This window comes from Mytilus californianus, unplaced genomic scaffold (genome assembly GCF_021869535.1).
Source record: "Mytilus californianus isolate M0D057914Y unplaced genomic scaffold, xbMytCali1.0.p SCAF_10, whole genome shotgun sequence".
Lineage (NCBI taxonomy): Eukaryota > Metazoa > Mollusca > Bivalvia > Mytilida > Mytilidae > Mytilus > Mytilus californianus.
Window position 1 is genome coordinate 2,265,941 of NW_026262582.1, and position 17,106 is coordinate 2,283,046.

The 17,106-nt window shown below is 31.4% G+C and overlaps 2 protein-coding genes across 2 annotated transcripts in view; both read left to right on the forward strand.

Moving 5' to 3' along the window:
- Positions 1–8,695, forward strand: part of LOC127718639 (uncharacterized) — a 279,885-nt gene extending 271,190 nt beyond the window's left edge. The window contains exons 5-8 of the mRNA XM_052224690.1: positions 6,185–7,129; positions 7,363–7,469; positions 7,755–8,445; positions 8,691–8,695. Of these exons, the coding sequence (XP_052080650.1) occupies positions 6,185–7,129; positions 7,363–7,469; positions 7,755–8,445; positions 8,691–8,695 (1,748 nt within the window). The remainder of the gene's footprint in view (positions 1–6,184; positions 7,130–7,362; positions 7,470–7,754; positions 8,446–8,690) is intronic.
- A 2-nt stretch (positions 8,696–8,697) lies between these two features.
- On the forward strand, positions 8,698–11,692 carry LOC127717450 (uncharacterized). Its single transcript, XM_052223089.1, has 5 exons — positions 8,698–8,999; positions 9,709–9,739; positions 10,208–10,476; positions 10,833–10,860; positions 11,292–11,692. Exons 1-5 carry the CDS (start codon positions 8,742–8,744, stop codon positions 11,600–11,602), a joined length of 897 nt encoding a protein of 298 aa, XP_052079049.1. The 5' UTR covers positions 8,698–8,741; the 3' UTR covers positions 11,603–11,692.
- The last annotated feature ends 5,414 nt before the right edge of the window (positions 11,693–17,106 follow it).

Below are 17,106 nucleotides of genomic sequence, written 5' to 3' on the forward strand. Positions count from 1 at the left end.
CTACTTGGTCGATACCACTGCATGTGTACTGTAAGTCACCGAGTATCAACAGCCTAAAAAAGTACTGCAGTACTTGCATTAAATGCTCATTTTGTATTATTAAAATTGTGTGTTACAAAACTTTGGAGCGTTGATGCATTGCACAGCTATGGTCATATGTTGTGCTTTGTTGGTTTTATTAGCCCTTAAATGTTAAATGCAGGTGGGATTTTTGGATTTTCAAAAAATTTATCTCCGAGCTTAAATTGCGACACATGTGTTGTCAAAATGCGCATCTGGTTCAGAAAGTACCACTAATGATATTACAACGACCAAAGCAAGTCTAGTGGACATGTTTGTTTCAGTTATAAATCTTATGCGGGAAAAGTTCTGTCAAGGCAAGTTCTGAAATGTTCTGAAATAAGACGGTGATGTAGTTCAGCACAAAATCTCGATTACTGTGTATTTCAATATTTGCATTCTTTATATCATCGGCGTTGCCTACTATGCATCATTACCTCTAAATGGTAATATAAGTGTAAGAGTAATAGAGGATTTTTGACATAAATTTACATCTTTTTTCATAATTGTGTCATTAACAGTAAAATATTGTCATGTATTTGAAATAATCAGTCTTGGCCACTCAGGTGTGCGTGTTGTCCATATACCATTTTAAACTGATTCCTTTTAGTGTAAGGTACAGTTGACGAATATATTGAAAATATTCATTCATAAAATATAACAATGGAAAGTTTTGAAAACTGCATTACACTTCATATAAATTTGAGCAATAGTGATGATTACTTAATTCGCATAGTAATTGTAAAGCTTGGTACTTGCTTTTAATATGCGTTTCGACTTGTTAAAAATGTCTAAATGCATATTAATACTCATTCTCTGTAACCACTTGAATTTTTTCGGCACACATAGTCACCGATCTTTCTGAAAATTGGCTGATATATGTAGATCCTATTACCCTAGTCAGAAATAATAATGCCAACCGATATATATATTGGTTGGTTACCATGGTAACAGCGGAGAAAGTTGGGATTTTTGAGAAAGATACAATATTTGGTGTAGTGCTTTAAAATTATGCGGCTACATCTATTTAAAAAAGAAACACAAAAACAATTAATGTCATACTTGTTTTTATCAAAAATCAAAAAAAGTTATAAGGAATCTACCTAGAAACATGTGAAATTAATTTTTTAATAACTTTTTTTATTTCTCAAAGGATTCATGTCAAATTTGAATTGTAATAAATTTAGACCATTTAATACATAAATATAAGAATAAATACTGTAAACTTTTTAAATCTTCATAAAACTTGACCTGACCAACGCTGACAATGACAGGACCAAATGAAAATGCTAATAACATTTTTTATTTCTTAAAAGATTCATGTTAAATTTGAAATAATAATAAAATTTTATCATTCAATATATAAGTATAGGAAAAAAATATAAAAAAAATCCGAAAAAGTTACCTTTCTAACGTTGACAATAACCTGACCAACGACTGCAAAGACCTAACCGATGAAACTTTCTGTGTTATTTTATATTATTAAAAAAAAAACAGGAAAAATATATGTTTTTGGGTAAAAAAACTTGACCTGACCAACGTTGACTGTGTCCTGATTGTTGTACTACCTAATACTTATTTATATCTAATAGGATTTGCTTAAAATTTATTAACAAAAACAACATTAAGATTGAATGGTAAAGTCTTTATCAAATAATAAAAAAAAAACTGGGGAAAATATTTTAGGGTACTGTGACGAGCACGGGATTATTTAAACTATTTATAGTATTGAGTAGTATATTGTATGTTTCTGTGTTGTAAATTATATTGTATATTACCGGTTATAATTTGACACGTTTGATCACAAATATAAAGTAACATACATAAGGTGAGAATTGGCCATAAATACATGTAAGTTGATAAATCCAATATAGTTTGTTTTTTAATATTTTCTTAACAGTAAATAATTATTTCTACGTCCAACTTAAGGTATGCCCGAGCCCATGTACGTACGATATCTTGGTAGTTTAAAATATTTTCATAAAATATAAGTAAACATAATCGCGGATTTAACATGAGGCATGCCAGAACCTTGTCTTAGTTTTTATGTTCCCGAAAGTCAATACATTTATCGTTTGCTTATATGTTTGAAAATCATTTTATATTTTCTTATTTGATAAAATTAATGGTTCAATCTAAACATTGAGTCCTGTTCAAAGTAAAATCTAAACTTTGTTTGTTAAAAGATAAAATTAATGGTTGAAACTAAGTGTTTCTATGATTTTGATGCAAAGCCTTTTACATATAAATAGGTTTATAGTCATTTTTCCTGGTTATAATAACTGTCGTCAGAATGTAGGACAGAAAGTCACAGACAAAAAGTCACAGACAAAAGACACGGACAAAAAGTCACATGTGTAATATGTTATAAACATTGAGTCCTGTTTCATAGTAAAATCTATTTTTTTTTTTGTTAAAAGAAAGACAATATGCTAATTTGGAGAAACACCTTTCTGTAAAGGGCTTTCATTGAAAATCAAATTATATGTACATGTATATAATTCTTTATACATATATAATCATTTTAACGTTACCCTGTGTAAAGTTATCATATTGTCAATATTTTTTAATTTGCTGCTAAAAATCCATAAAGATAATCGTTATTTTCTCAAATTTCAATAATCCAATACCTATTACTAATGTTAAGATAGTGCTACTTTAGTCAGTTCCAAGGGACCCTGAGCCTACCTTATCTTTTCATTAGAAAGATCTTGTTGATTACATATGGAATCACTGAAGCATGTATGTAGCGGGCTTTCTCTTGAGGCAGTCCGTGGGACCCCTTATATGAAAATTGTCTAGATGTTTTAACAAAATCTTACCCTCCCCTCCCCCCTCCACCCCCCCCCCCCAAAAAAAAAAAAGAAACCCAACGATATTGATTTTTTTCATTTGTGAAAAGTATTTATTTCTGTGCCTCACACAAACAATTTTAAGCTTGGCCTTTCTTGAACTGTCAATTAAATTTTCTGATTGTATCTTCTTAATAATATGTATAAATAGTTAGAAGCTAGAAGCTATAATTCCAAACTGTCAACACCAAGTGGCTCTTTGATCTTTAATCTTCACTACAGCATTTGACTAATTAGAGTTGATGGACTGACTTGTAAAAACCATCGTTCTTTGACACTGCGTTAGATTGAAAACTTACAGAAGAGAGTTTTTGTATGAGAGATTTGGTCTATTTTAAAGCGTTTTCCATGTTTATGCATGTAATGTGTTGTTTATATTGCAACACTATCACTAATAGTGCCTGGAATATTATTAATATTTCTCAAATACAAGAAAACCTGCATAATGTAATCAAAATTGTATACATTCATTGCTATATGTATCGAAGTTTATTAAAACGAATTTGTAAAAATCAGCACTCATCAGTAATTTTGAAAATGGACTGCTTGTTTCCATGGCAACGAATTCAATGGCAAATGTTGCACAATTGAATATACATAATTTTTTAAATGATTTTATTTGTTTTTTCTAGATTGAGTAATTGTTTTTCTGGTTACAGTTTTCATTATCATGAAAACAGACTGAAATTTCTTCATAATCAGCACTTTTATCTAGATTAGAGAAATTGTGTTTGTTTCCTTCTAGTGGTAACACCATTATCGATATACTATACTAGCAAACTTATTTATATACACACATGTGTGTATACAATGAAACGTGATAAGTGTTTTAGTTTTCCTACTTTTGTGCACATTTAAGAAAGTAACTGAAACTTTCTCAAAATTGTTTTAAACTTGTGTATCATCATGAAATTGTTTCCATAGCAACACAGTTTAAACTTTAATACTGTTATATATGAATATGTTTAAAACTTTGATGATTACAATAAGTTCTACATATTGTATATTTATTCATTTTTTCTGACTGCAGAATTCCCCATGACTTTTTTGCGTCCTTGATAAGATAAGACTATGGTATTTATGAATTCGTGGTTTACTCAGGTGTCCGCCAAAATATTTGGTGAGCATTTAAAGATGACCTCGAAAGGATATTTTTTACCTAATGCAAACCACATAAAAAGCGGAGTGTAATCGGTTATTATTGAAAATTGATACGAAAACATCAGTTGTTAAATTACATTTAATAAAATGCATATATTTAATAAAATCATAAAAAAATATTCTTTCTCTTATTTATTTAATATGAAAAATTATGTTGAAAATAGCCTTTTTTCAGCTTAAATCATAGATATCCAGAACAGGTAAAACTGGTCATCGGTTGCTATGGCAACCGATATGCATGGTACCCAAAATTTTGCCATTTTTTGTTTGTTTAATCAAGACTAGTAAATGTGTGAAGTTTGAAGAAAATCGATGACCATGTGTGCCACACTCCCTATGTAAGAGTTAAAATAGTTACAGAGAACCAGTTTTAAAGCTTTAGTTTTGATTTTGATTTTCTGTATTTTAACGCAGATTTTACGCACCACTTTTAGGCTATTTCGTGGAGGCCAGTTTTTATTGCTGGAGGAAGCCGGAGTGCCCGGAGAAAACCATCAAACATCGATAGGAAAGCTGACAATCCTAGTCAATTAAGATTAGAGTTGAGTGCACCCGCACGAGAGGGGGTTCGAACTCACAACCTCATTGTTGACTGGCCAGTGATTACAGTAGTAACTACTTATACCACTCGGCCACCGAGGCCCCTAAAGCTTTAAAAATGTCATCTCTTGTATATTATCAGCAAATTTGAGTGTAGTCTTGGCGGTAATAAATATAATATTTATACATTATTAGGTATGTTTCAAATATAACTTTACTTTGTTAAATCGATAGACCATGCTTATGATGTAAAATTGCTTTATAATGCTTGAAATCGAATGAAACACCGAAGTTTAATTTATTATTTTTATTTTGAATTGATTTCAACGTGTTAAAAAGATGTCAATTAACTATATCAATTTGTGTAAAGCAGTTCTGTTTTCATGACAAAAGAAATCTGGTTAATCAGTTGCAATAATTACATTCACCCATAATATATCAATACTTATGGTTATGTCCTTGATTTCTTTTTGAACGCTATTCAAATCTATCTGATGAATAACAAATTGAATTAATTATTTTTGAAAATTTAAGCAGACGATATGGTCCAACATGATTTGATTTTTCTTATGTTGGCTGTTAATGCTTTTCAATTTTGCATGATGTTGGCCATGCGGGTTTTCAATTTTGAGAGCCACTGATGAGTTTCTATAGACGAGACCAGCGTCTTGTGTATTTCATTATTATCCTTGCATCGCTGATGAAAATTTACAACAATAAGGCAAATGCTCTGCTGGTAGAGGTGTTTTAATTGGCGATATACTGTTAACCAACAAATTTTCGCGAGCGATTTATTTTCACGACTTTTGCGAGTAGAAAAATAACGCGAATAGGTATAAACATACCTTTCCTTATTAAACTACAGTAAGTAAATTAGAAAATCGCGAAATTAAAACGTCGCGAAATGGACTAGAAAGGGCTAAACGCGAAATAAAGTATCCGCGAAAATAAATTGGTTTACAGTATTATCCATACAGGCGACGCTAGAATGTTCAATTTTGAAGTGGAAAGTTCACAATTGCCCACACATTGTTGTCAATATAATGGATGCTACGCAACTGTCGTATAAAAGAGAGGCTAGCTATAAAACCAGGTTTATTCCATAATGTCCTAGATAAGGAAATGTCTGTACCAAGTCAAATATATGACAGTTGTTTTTCATTGGTTTATGTGTTTGGGCTTTTGATTTTGTCTTTTGGTACGGGATTTTCAATTTTGAATTGTCTTAGAGTTCGGTATTTTTGTTATTTTCCTTCTTTGGGGAAGCTGAAATAATCTTTTTGTCGTAAAAGATACAGCTATAAAAGCTTAAAACACAAGTTATCTTCATCTCTTAACATGACTTTTTTCAGGTTTCATGTACTAGTATCAAAATTGTTTGTCATTGAAATTTAAAGTAACGGAAGCTATAAATCAATGCCGAAAAATGGAAGAATGGTCACTAGAAAAAATACGTTTATACTTATCCAAATATGCATTTCCTATATTTTAAAAAAAAATGTTACATTTATATTAAAATTTGCCAACACATCTAATATAGTATGAATAGTTTAAGATAATCTCTTATTTAGATTTTTCCCTGGAAGAAATCACAGTTTGCAGATCCCTTTTACGAGAAGACAAAACAAAACAAAAACAAAATGTTCTATTAGCAGATACTACAACAACCAGTCCAAATCTATCAGATGTTACAGAGGTCGCATCAATGTCAGCCAGCAAAGAAGAGCTGACACATAAATCGAACGAATCACAATCGTTCGATGCCACTTCATCTACTGAATGCTTCATGACAGAATCTGTGAAAGCCAAAAAACTACCCGAGCCTCATTTTCAAACCTTACCTGATTGTGCTGGTAGTTTTGCATTAAGTATGGAAAAGAAACTATCAGGTCATGTTGCAGGACAGAAATCAAAAATAGTAGACAACGATGACACATATGAGTCAGAATTACAAGGCAAACCCAGTACCTCAGAAAGGCAATCAGGTAGATTTAATTTTGATGAAAAGTGTTCAGATGACTTAGGCACTAGGAACGAACAAGTAGCACAATATTATACAACTGAAAACGAAAATTCGGATGCTGCGAAAGACAGGAAAATATATGAAGCTTCGTTTGATGAATACAAGTCAATGGACGATTCTCATGATGCTTCTTTGAAGTCAGATTTCACTGGTGATTTGCATATAGAAACTGTTACTAAACCTGGAATTATCAGAAAGCTAAAACACTTTTTTGGCATTACTAAACAAGTTAAAGAAGTCAAAGTGTCAATCACAAAGGAAAAATTCTTAGAGAAGTCATCAAAAGTTGGAAAAAAGAAGTTACAAAACAAAAAGATAGCACCTATAACAATCTGGGATTTTGGAGGGCAGGATGTGTTCTATTCTACTCATCAGACATTTTTAACATACAGAGCTATATACATAGTTGTATTGGATGGAAGTAGAAACCTCGATGATCCTTGTCCATATGAACAGTACCTTCCAGGAAAGAGTGGACATAAAACCTCAAGAGGTATGTATAAACAGGCATTACTGTTCAATAGACAGTTTTACGAAACGATAGTAAAGTAGATAAAAAGATATTCCTAATATGTTAAAAAAAATACGCTTGTAAACTAAAACATCCATTATTGCAAGACTAAGCACTCAATTAATGTATTTAGTAAACAGTATATTATGTAGAAAATAGCTTGAATACCTTCCCCCTGATGTATTTGACAGTTTTTATTTTGTTTATTATTACAGATTATCTGCTATTCTGGATCAACACCATTGTAACATACTGTAAAGGAAGTATTCATGGATTTCCTAAAATTATGGTTGTTTTAACGCACAGAGATCAGGTAACAGCTGTAAGTATGATGTAGTACATTTCTACAATTGAAATAATGGACTGTTTGGATTTGAATAATGTCTTATAATCTAATAAAAAGAGGATGCAACACGTTTTTATTTATATGTCATTTGAATCAGAATGTAACTTTGTAAACTCAAGCAATGGTTTGATTGCAACAAGGTAATTATTTGGTATATACGCAACATACATATCTTCAATTAATTGTATACAAATGAATATATTATAATTATTGATTAATATAAATATAAGTGGTAACATATTATATTGCTGTTTTTTTTAGAATGAAGTTGAACAAAGACGACATGACATATTTGGAGAAATCTACAAGATTTTTCACAAAAATCCATTGATGCAACAATTGGTGATTGATGATGAAATATTTGTAAACGCTAAAGACAATTATGACCCAGAAATGGCGAAGATTAAGGTTGCTATCATTAGGGAATCAGAGAGGCAACCAACATGGGGAGAACCACTTCCAAAGTGCTTTATTCCGTTAGAGTTAGAATTTGCATCGTTAATCAGATGCAACATCCCTCTAATTACACTTGAACATCTAAAGAAAATAAACTCATTGCAGCCAATTAGACCTTTGTCAGAAGCTGAATTGAAGGTATTTCTGAAATTTCAACATTCTATTGGCAAGTTATTGTACTTCAATGAACATAAATTGGACGACCGTATCATTTTGTCTCCCACTCTTCTTATCGATGCATTCAAATCAATTGTTACAGATAGGCAATTTTGTGAAGGGGACAAGAAAAGAGAAGAAATATGGGATGCAATGGGAAAGACAGGGGTGGTATCGAAACAAGCAATAGAAGGCGTTTGGAAGGGAAAGAAATATGTAGAATTTTACCAAGACAAGGATTATCTATTAAATGTCATGACCCATCTTGATATACTGGTTGAACCAAAGAGATATGGTTCTGATCACAACCGCATACCTGCTGACTTTTATTATATCGCAAGTATGGTACGAGCCATAGATGATTCTGGATACCTTCAATCCACTGACATCACTAAACGAAATATTGCCATAGCCTTTCTAACGTCTTCCATGATGATACCCCCAGCATTATCATTTAGATTCATCAGTTACTGTCTGTATGTTTGGGCGGTAAAGACATATGGAGAGACCAAACGGGACATGCTGTTCCATAGGTCAGGAGTTTTCACTGTTGATCCTTCCGTAGATATGTACATTCTCTGTGAGGATGAGAGGATTGTTGTCCGTCTTGTTCATGCTGAAACAAACACACTTATAATGAGGGATATGGCGTCCAGTGTAAACGAATGTTTAGTATCTGCCTTGGAGAAAATCAGTCAGTTGTATATCAAAACAAGTAGCGACCAGAGTCATAACATTGATACATCCTTTATCACCAGCATATGTTGTAACTCACCGGATAACCCATGTATCCTACCGTTAACAAGACTAGCAAACATTGACAAAATCTGGACATGTCCTGATCATAGCATTGAACACAATATACACACAATCACATCGTGGTTTGCAAGAAAGGTATTTAAAAATTAGTTGAAAAGTGTTTCTGGTCAAATTTGTTTTGAACAAAATTATTTGAAACGAAAAAACAATTTGTTCCACAAAACTTGAAAGTTGCATTTGATGACATGTGTATTCGTTTCAGACTTTTCACATAAAGTCCAGTAACAAACAAATTGCTTATAACGGCATTGTGGATTAAAAGAAAGATATACATATTCGTACGATTTGTTTTTAAAGGATCTCTTTCCGATAACTCAATTTATCAACTATATTTTTATTGTCCCCTTTCACGTGAATGGGTTAAACAAAACGCATTTATATTCGATTTTTTTTTAATATAGACTTTTGTGAATGCAAAATATGTGCAATTAATAAAATTTGAACAACCTGTGTTTATAATTACAAAATGAGGAAAATTCTAGAAACATAAGCAAAATAAGAGTCCTTTTGTGACATGTTAATCGTGCGTCTATTGCTGTTTTCATGGTTTGTTTAAAATCCGAAGATTAATAAGAAAAGAAAACGAAATCTATATAAAATGATGTGTTTCGAAATAAAATGAGGTAAACAAAAAAAATACGACCAGCTATTTGCAATTGCCAGTTAAGGAAAATAGTTGATTGAATATCTTTTTTAACTGATAACATTTAAAGTTTTAAATCATCATGTGAGTGACATGATGTAATGTAAAGCACAAATTAACCTATTGTTTCTTTTTTCTAAGGATGAAGAAGAATGTGAACCAGGGTGCCCAGGTATTATATGTTTAGTCAGTAACAAAGAATTATGTAGTTTGTATTTACGTCTCACCTTTGTTATACACAGAGTTATATAATGACAATTGTTTCTTTCTGATATGACGTAGAATTTGGAAACATTAACGGAAATAAAAAAAAATTAAGAAAAACAAATAAAATTCAGAACTCTCTGATTATTACCCGTTTAATGCTGGTTATAAAATACCCCGTTACTATATCCTACCACCTCAATGTTCAATAAACATATTAAGAAAGAACTTTGACCCTTAAAATGCAGTGCGAATAATATAAGTTTTGTCATTTATATATAAAAGACATTTTGTGTATTGCACTGGCCCAGTTTTTCTCAGAGAACCGCAATTCAATCATTTGATCGAGAGTCTCAAAATACACATCGCTATGTATAAATGACTTTCTATGACAATAATGTTGTTATTTGTACAATATACAATCTTTCCAATCCAGTTACAAATGACAACTTTTTGAAAGTGACGCCATCAGATCTACACCTACGTCGTATGTCATTATTGTTCAGTAAAAATGAAGCCAGGGAAATAGCAATCAAATTAGGATTGTCGACCAAGGACATAGATAGCATTCTAGAAACTGAAGATTCAAGGAAATGGAATTTTGAAGTTTTGAGACGATGCAGAGATAGTATTGTGGTTACTTTTAAGCACATCAAAGAAGCAGTGGAGGGAAGTGGCCAAGAGAGTATCCACATACTTTGCAAGGTAAACACATTTTGATGAATCACAAAATTTAGTTAGAATTTCTTTGCCCAATCCCTTTACTTTATTCGTTTTCGGATTTCTTACTTTGTTCTACCACTTTCCTGTCGATGTACCAGACAATGATAAACTATAAAATATAAAAAAAAATATAGCTATGGTATTACACCTTGTACATTGCATTCAATTTTCCGTAAACCAATACCATAACATTTATTTCTATGATCACATTTATTGGACTTCCGTTTTGTTTCTTCAAAATAGTACTGCCTTAATTTATCATAATAACTAAATAACTCGTATATGATGACAGTCAAAGTCATCTTATAGTAACTTTCTATTTTCCCCTTGTATTACAGCTTGTGAAAGGCGATTCTATTGATTTTGGTAAGTTATTAGACTCCAGTATTGTCCTAAGCCTTTACGAACATGGTAATAGATAAGTATATCATTATTGCAATCCCTCGTTTTTTCTCTGCGTTTATTGTCTCCAACAAATCTCGAGCTGATTTAACATGTTTCATAGGTCCACTTTTGTACTCAATTGAATTCAATATTTTGTTTTTCTGAACAGGTTCTAGGAAAATAATTATTAACTGTGCATGTTGTAATTCTCCTTTGACTTGGTAACAAATTTTCATATATAAAAGATCAGTGGATAAGGTTCTGCATTGTCTATAAAATGTCCATACAATTTACAGTGTAACAACATTAATTAGTTAAGAATTATATAAACAGTTATCCTTTATTTGCATATTTTTGATAAAATATGATCTTTTTAATTTTGACTAATAATCAAATATCTTTAAACATCACAGAAAAGGAAGCAGATAAGTGGGATATGGTACTCACAGAGGAGCACATTGACAGATTGGCTCCATTGGTTGGAAATAACTCACTCCCGTTCCTGATAGAACTTGGAATGGAGTTTCAGACCTGGGAGCAGATTACCCACAGGCAAAATGAACGAGATTTGGTACGACTGAACAAGGACATTTTAGAAGAATGGAGATTCCAGTTTTGCAAAATGCACAGTTTGAAACCAACTTTGAGGAATATCGCAAGTGCATTCATTAACATTGGCAAAAATGTACAAATCGTTGAGAAAACTTTATCAGATTTGTTTTGACTGTTATCAAAAATAACTTTCTTCTGTTTGCTCCGGGTGAAAAACGAGTGCGAAATTCTCAGAGAATATTCAACTTTATGAAAAGCATTAATAATTCAATTTTAACTTTTAATTCAAATAGATATACATATTTATTACTTTGTGAAAAAACGTTAATTTAGGTTAACCGTGTTTAAACATTTATGGTAAACTGATCAATAAAGTCTTCTTTCTGTTTGAAATATCACTTTTACGTCTTGTAATATCATAAATATGATATATTTTAGTGTATACCATGTTTTTAATTTTTATTGTATCTTTTTTTCAGCTAGTTCGCTTATTTTCTTCAAGTTACTCTTAAAATAAACAAGGCTGTACAATGATTGATATAGTTTATTGTCCAAACTGAATGTGTTAATTGTTCTAAGAAGCATTTTATCAATAGAAATAGTAAATACAGTTTATGGTCATAACTGAATGTGTTAATTGTTCCGAGAAGCCTCATATAAGTACATATATGCATGTATAATATAAAGGTAAAATGTATATCAGCAATGTTAAACTATACTTTCATAGTTAAAATCTATCTAAGATAGACACTGTCCAACAAAATCAAATACAAAACTTCCGCTTTTCTGCTACATAGACAACATGTGTTGCTTGATGGACTTGTTGGCTGCAAGTTAAAAGAACAAATACTTCTTTAATTGTCAGTATCAGTTAGACACATTAACTTTGCAGTCTGCATTAAAACATTTACATTTTACACTTGTTTTCGTCTTGAATAAACAAGTTTTATAATTTGTCGACTATCGGTCTTTTAATGCATACGCTTTTGAAAACATATTGCAACACATTGATTTACAAGAATCTCACGAAAACTTTACCCGGAAACAAATGAGTCCTGGTATGCTAAACCCTATTAGTTTGTGGCCTTGTTTTTCTTAAAAAGCAAATGCACTCACTGAAAAGGAAGAGTGAGCTCCCTAAAGTAGTGAAACCTGACAATGAGGTAATGTGTCTGTCCAAATATAATATGATTGCTGAATTGTCATAGTTTGGTCAGTTGGAATGATATGATTGCTTAATTGTCATAGTTTTGTCAGTTGGAATGATATGATTGCTGAATTGTAATAGTTTGGTCAGCTCAGAATTGATTTTGGGAGAAAATATGTATCTATGAAAATATTTCACAGAAAGAATATCAATTAGTACACAAACTCTTTTATATGAATGAATAAAACAAACAGTCTAGTTTACTGTTTTTCTCTGAAAAAGGAAAAAGTGTATACGCTTGAATACGCTAGCTGACAGCAGCATTATCGGCTGTAATTTTTAAAGTAGACATCCTTGATATTATGGATACCATTTAAAGAGAACATTTGTGTACGTTCTGGGGTTTTTTAGTACAAGAGGTATAAGTACATTTATTATGTTCCCTATTAATTTGTTACATCAACCATCTAATAATATCAGAACAAAATATGTTTATTGATTAAAAAGGAAAATAAACATAACATCGAATGTTTTTGAGTGCCTTATATGCGAATTTCAATTTTGCCCTTGGAAAATAATCGTAGTAATTCTCAAATCATATACTTTTACAAACGAATAGATATCGGTATATTTTAATGACAGGATCAATAGCATATAGTACAGAGTCATAATAAAAATATAAGAAAAAGCTACACGCTGGATGATTTTAAAAAAGAAGTAAATATATTAGCAAATTGCTTGATTGTCACAACTATATGTGATAACATCATAGTAATCATACTTATCATTAATAAAAAACAAACCACACAATTTAAGAGTTATCACACATTTTTTTTGGTATTTCGTCTATTGATTGGATTGTCGGTTTATGTTTTTTTTTTTTTTTTTTTTTTTTATTTATATAACAGCTACAAACATGGGACAAACAATGCAAAAAGAAACAGTTAATGTGAAATCTTATTCATTCCGGGATATTCTACGCTCCATTTATTTTAGAAACATTTATGAACATAAGGAATAATCACCTACAAAAAGAAACCAATACAGTATGTTAACACGATAAGGTAACAATACTAACTATTTGTCCGAAATCAAGTATAGTCGTGTACATTAATACACCAATGTACACGACTATACTTGAGTTTGGAACAATAAAGTTTACACTAACTAATAGTTAGTATTGTTACCTTATCGTGTTAACATACTGTATTGGTGCTTTTTGTAGGTGATTATTCGTTATGTTCATAATTTCTTATTATGTATGTTGTATTTAGAGTGTACAGTGTAACTGTATGGTATTACATTGTTTATGACTCTAATGATTTGTTCAATAGTACTAAATTATTTCATGTAACTTCATGTTAAATAATATTTAACTTGCTTTTTTAACATTTGGAAGAATGTCAAATAAACGCCTGTTTTCTTGTGACTATCCTCTTACAACTTTGTCATGTATACAGTATTGTGTTTCAACTATTTGAACATGTTCGAAGACGTTTGAATTTTTTTTAATTGCTTCGGGGGAAATTTTCTTTGTTCTATATTTGCAGAACTGACAATAAACACTTCCCCTTACATTTTAACATATTTTTTTACTACTGCAGATAGATTTTAAAAAAATGCTTGATCGTCCGTACTATGATAACAAATATAAATTTCCGGTTTTCCAGTAAGTTTTCCCAAGACGAATTGTTTTGACAGTTATTAACGTTTTCACCATTTTTGTTTTGCTTTTTTTTTTTTTTCGTGGGCATAATGTAATGTTCATGATTAAAGACTAATAATAGCATATGCCTCCTTCAGAATTCAGTTATTATTTTAGTACCTATAACGTGAACATGTTTGTACATAGTCGTAGCTTGCTTGCCTTAATTTTGCCTTCACTAGATAATACATGTATCTATTTTCCTTGAACAAATGAAAACCCAATGGCAATTGTTTACATTTGGTTATATCTTTCAATGTTACTAATGTGTATTATTTACATTGTCTTCTTTCAATGTTGCATTATTATTAAAATCAAGGATTAAGTCATGTGCTTCCTGGTGGTTATCAGTTGCTGCTCCGTCAGTTGCACCAGTCGAGTTGCTCCCGCTAGTACACATCTGGGATATATCAACTTCACTAATATAACAATCAAGGCAACGGGGATAGGATCGTTATTAGAACAAGTGAAATATACCTACAGTAATATGTGAAAAGGGTAAAGTTTAACGTTCAACGAAATCATGATGGCGTTGAATTAATATTAATTAATGTATTTGCGTTATATTTACTGTATTCTCTCAAATCATTTTTAATTGAACTTAGCATTGCGCTAAATGGTTATCAAAGGGGGCGTATACTATTCCTCAAAAGTACAATCTTTGGGTTCTTATTACTATACCACAATGTTATAATTCTTAGAAATAGCTTTTTCTTATTTTGTTGCAATATCAGCAACTCTGGCCACTTATATAATACACAGAATTGTAGCTTTTGGGTGTGTTAATCAACATACCTTTTATTATGACTATACATGATATATATTAACAAGCTTATAAAATAAAAAAAAATGGTGTTATTTATTTTCTTCTTGTGTTGCTTTTTATGTAATCGCATTAAATGTGCATTGACCAAAATTGAAAGACGAAAAAAAAAACAGAACGCACAAGTCCATGTCCAAAGTAAAATATGAACAATGTAAATCAAATTAGTTATGTCTGATGATGTTATGTTCATACCTGGATGTGTCTTGATTTTATGTATGTTGGATGTTCTCGTAGTGATGTACATCATATCATACAGCAACCTTCAAACAAATATTATTTTAATTAACAACATAGAAGACAAGCTGACCCACCGTAATTTGCTATATATGTGTTTGTACTTTTAATTTCGTGAACATAATACTGAAACAAGATTGTCATTGGACAATTAGGTATGATTTACACAAAAGATATACACAAGAGTCTACGTCTTTATCGACCTACTTCAAATGTTTTAATCCGTGACTTTTAGCATTGCTTATTGATTTCACACAAATATTTACAAGAGTCTTCATCAACAGTATTTTTGTTCGAGCATACTGTTTTTCTTAAATTGTTTAACATTTCATACCGATATAACATGTTACTTTTATTATTTTTCCCTTAGTTTATTTATTTTGTATTTACAATGTATCATAGGTCAAATTATTTGTTCAGTGTATGTTCACTGGTGTTAATATGTCCTTTGATTGAGTTAAGCTATTTCAGTTGATATTTTATAGTGTGTCTTTCTATGTTGTGTTGTTACACTATTGTTTCAGAAAAAGGGTGAAGGTTTGGTACCATAAAAACGTTTAAACCCGCTGCATTTGTTTGCACCTGTCCTAAGTCAGTAATCTGATGTTCAGTAGTTGTCGTTTGTTGATGTGGTTCATAAGTGTTTCTCGTTTCTCGTTTTTTATATAGATTAGACCGTTGGTTTTCCAGTTTGAATGGTTTTACACTCGTAATTTTTGGGGCCCTTTATAGCTTACTGTTCGGTGTGAGTCAAGGCTCCGTGTTGAAGACCGTACTTTGACCTATAATGGTTTACTTTTATAAATTTTGACTTGGATGGAGAGTTGTCTCATTGGCACTCATACCACATCTTCTTATATCTATTATTTTTACTCTTTTCTACACATTTAGAGATACCTTCCAAAATTACGATCATTCAGTGAGTTCCTTCAGAACATGCCTTTATTGACTAATTAATAGTGATTGTTTAGCTCTTCTGGACCGATTAGATAAATATTTTACTGCATTCGTTTTACTATGGATTGTCAGCAGCATACGTGAATTCCCATTACATGACATAGTTCATTCCAAAGCTATTTGCAGTTTTGCATCGATGCTTGCAGTTCCTTGCAACCAGATTCAAATTTCGATTAGCGAGCTTCGTATGATCTCATTTATTTCGGTACCCTCTTATTGACATGTAACATCGTATAACCTTGATGAAACTTCTTGTATCTTATTCATGTTACGATTCACATACACATCTCTACTGTTTATGTAATGTGCGTCACACTTTCTGCAAAGTTACATCTACTCCTGTATGGTCCTGAGTGAGCATGTACTGACTTCTCACATAACGTCTTTTATTTGTTTGGTGGTACCTGTGCAAATTAAGGAAAAACTTGTTCAACCTGATAAAGAGAAATTGTTGATTGTAATAATATAATATTTGAAACAAATTGATGCAAATTTTGATTTCCTCCAAAGTCAACTTGGATTTGAAATACTTTACTAGAGCCATATAAAAATAAAGTGATGTGGTATGATTGCCAATGAGACAAACAAATATCCACTAAATTTCAAATAAAGTAGGTGTAAGCAATTATAGGCAAACGGAATTCAACAACGAGAAAGACATATACCATATAGTCGGCTATAAACGTCCCAGACATAAAAGAATATAATGCATTGCAAGTGAGAAAACTAACGGCCTAATTCATAAGTCTTCTTGCCGTCTTGTTCCTTCATTCTTAAGAGGCTGACTTCATACAGGAACTTCTTAGG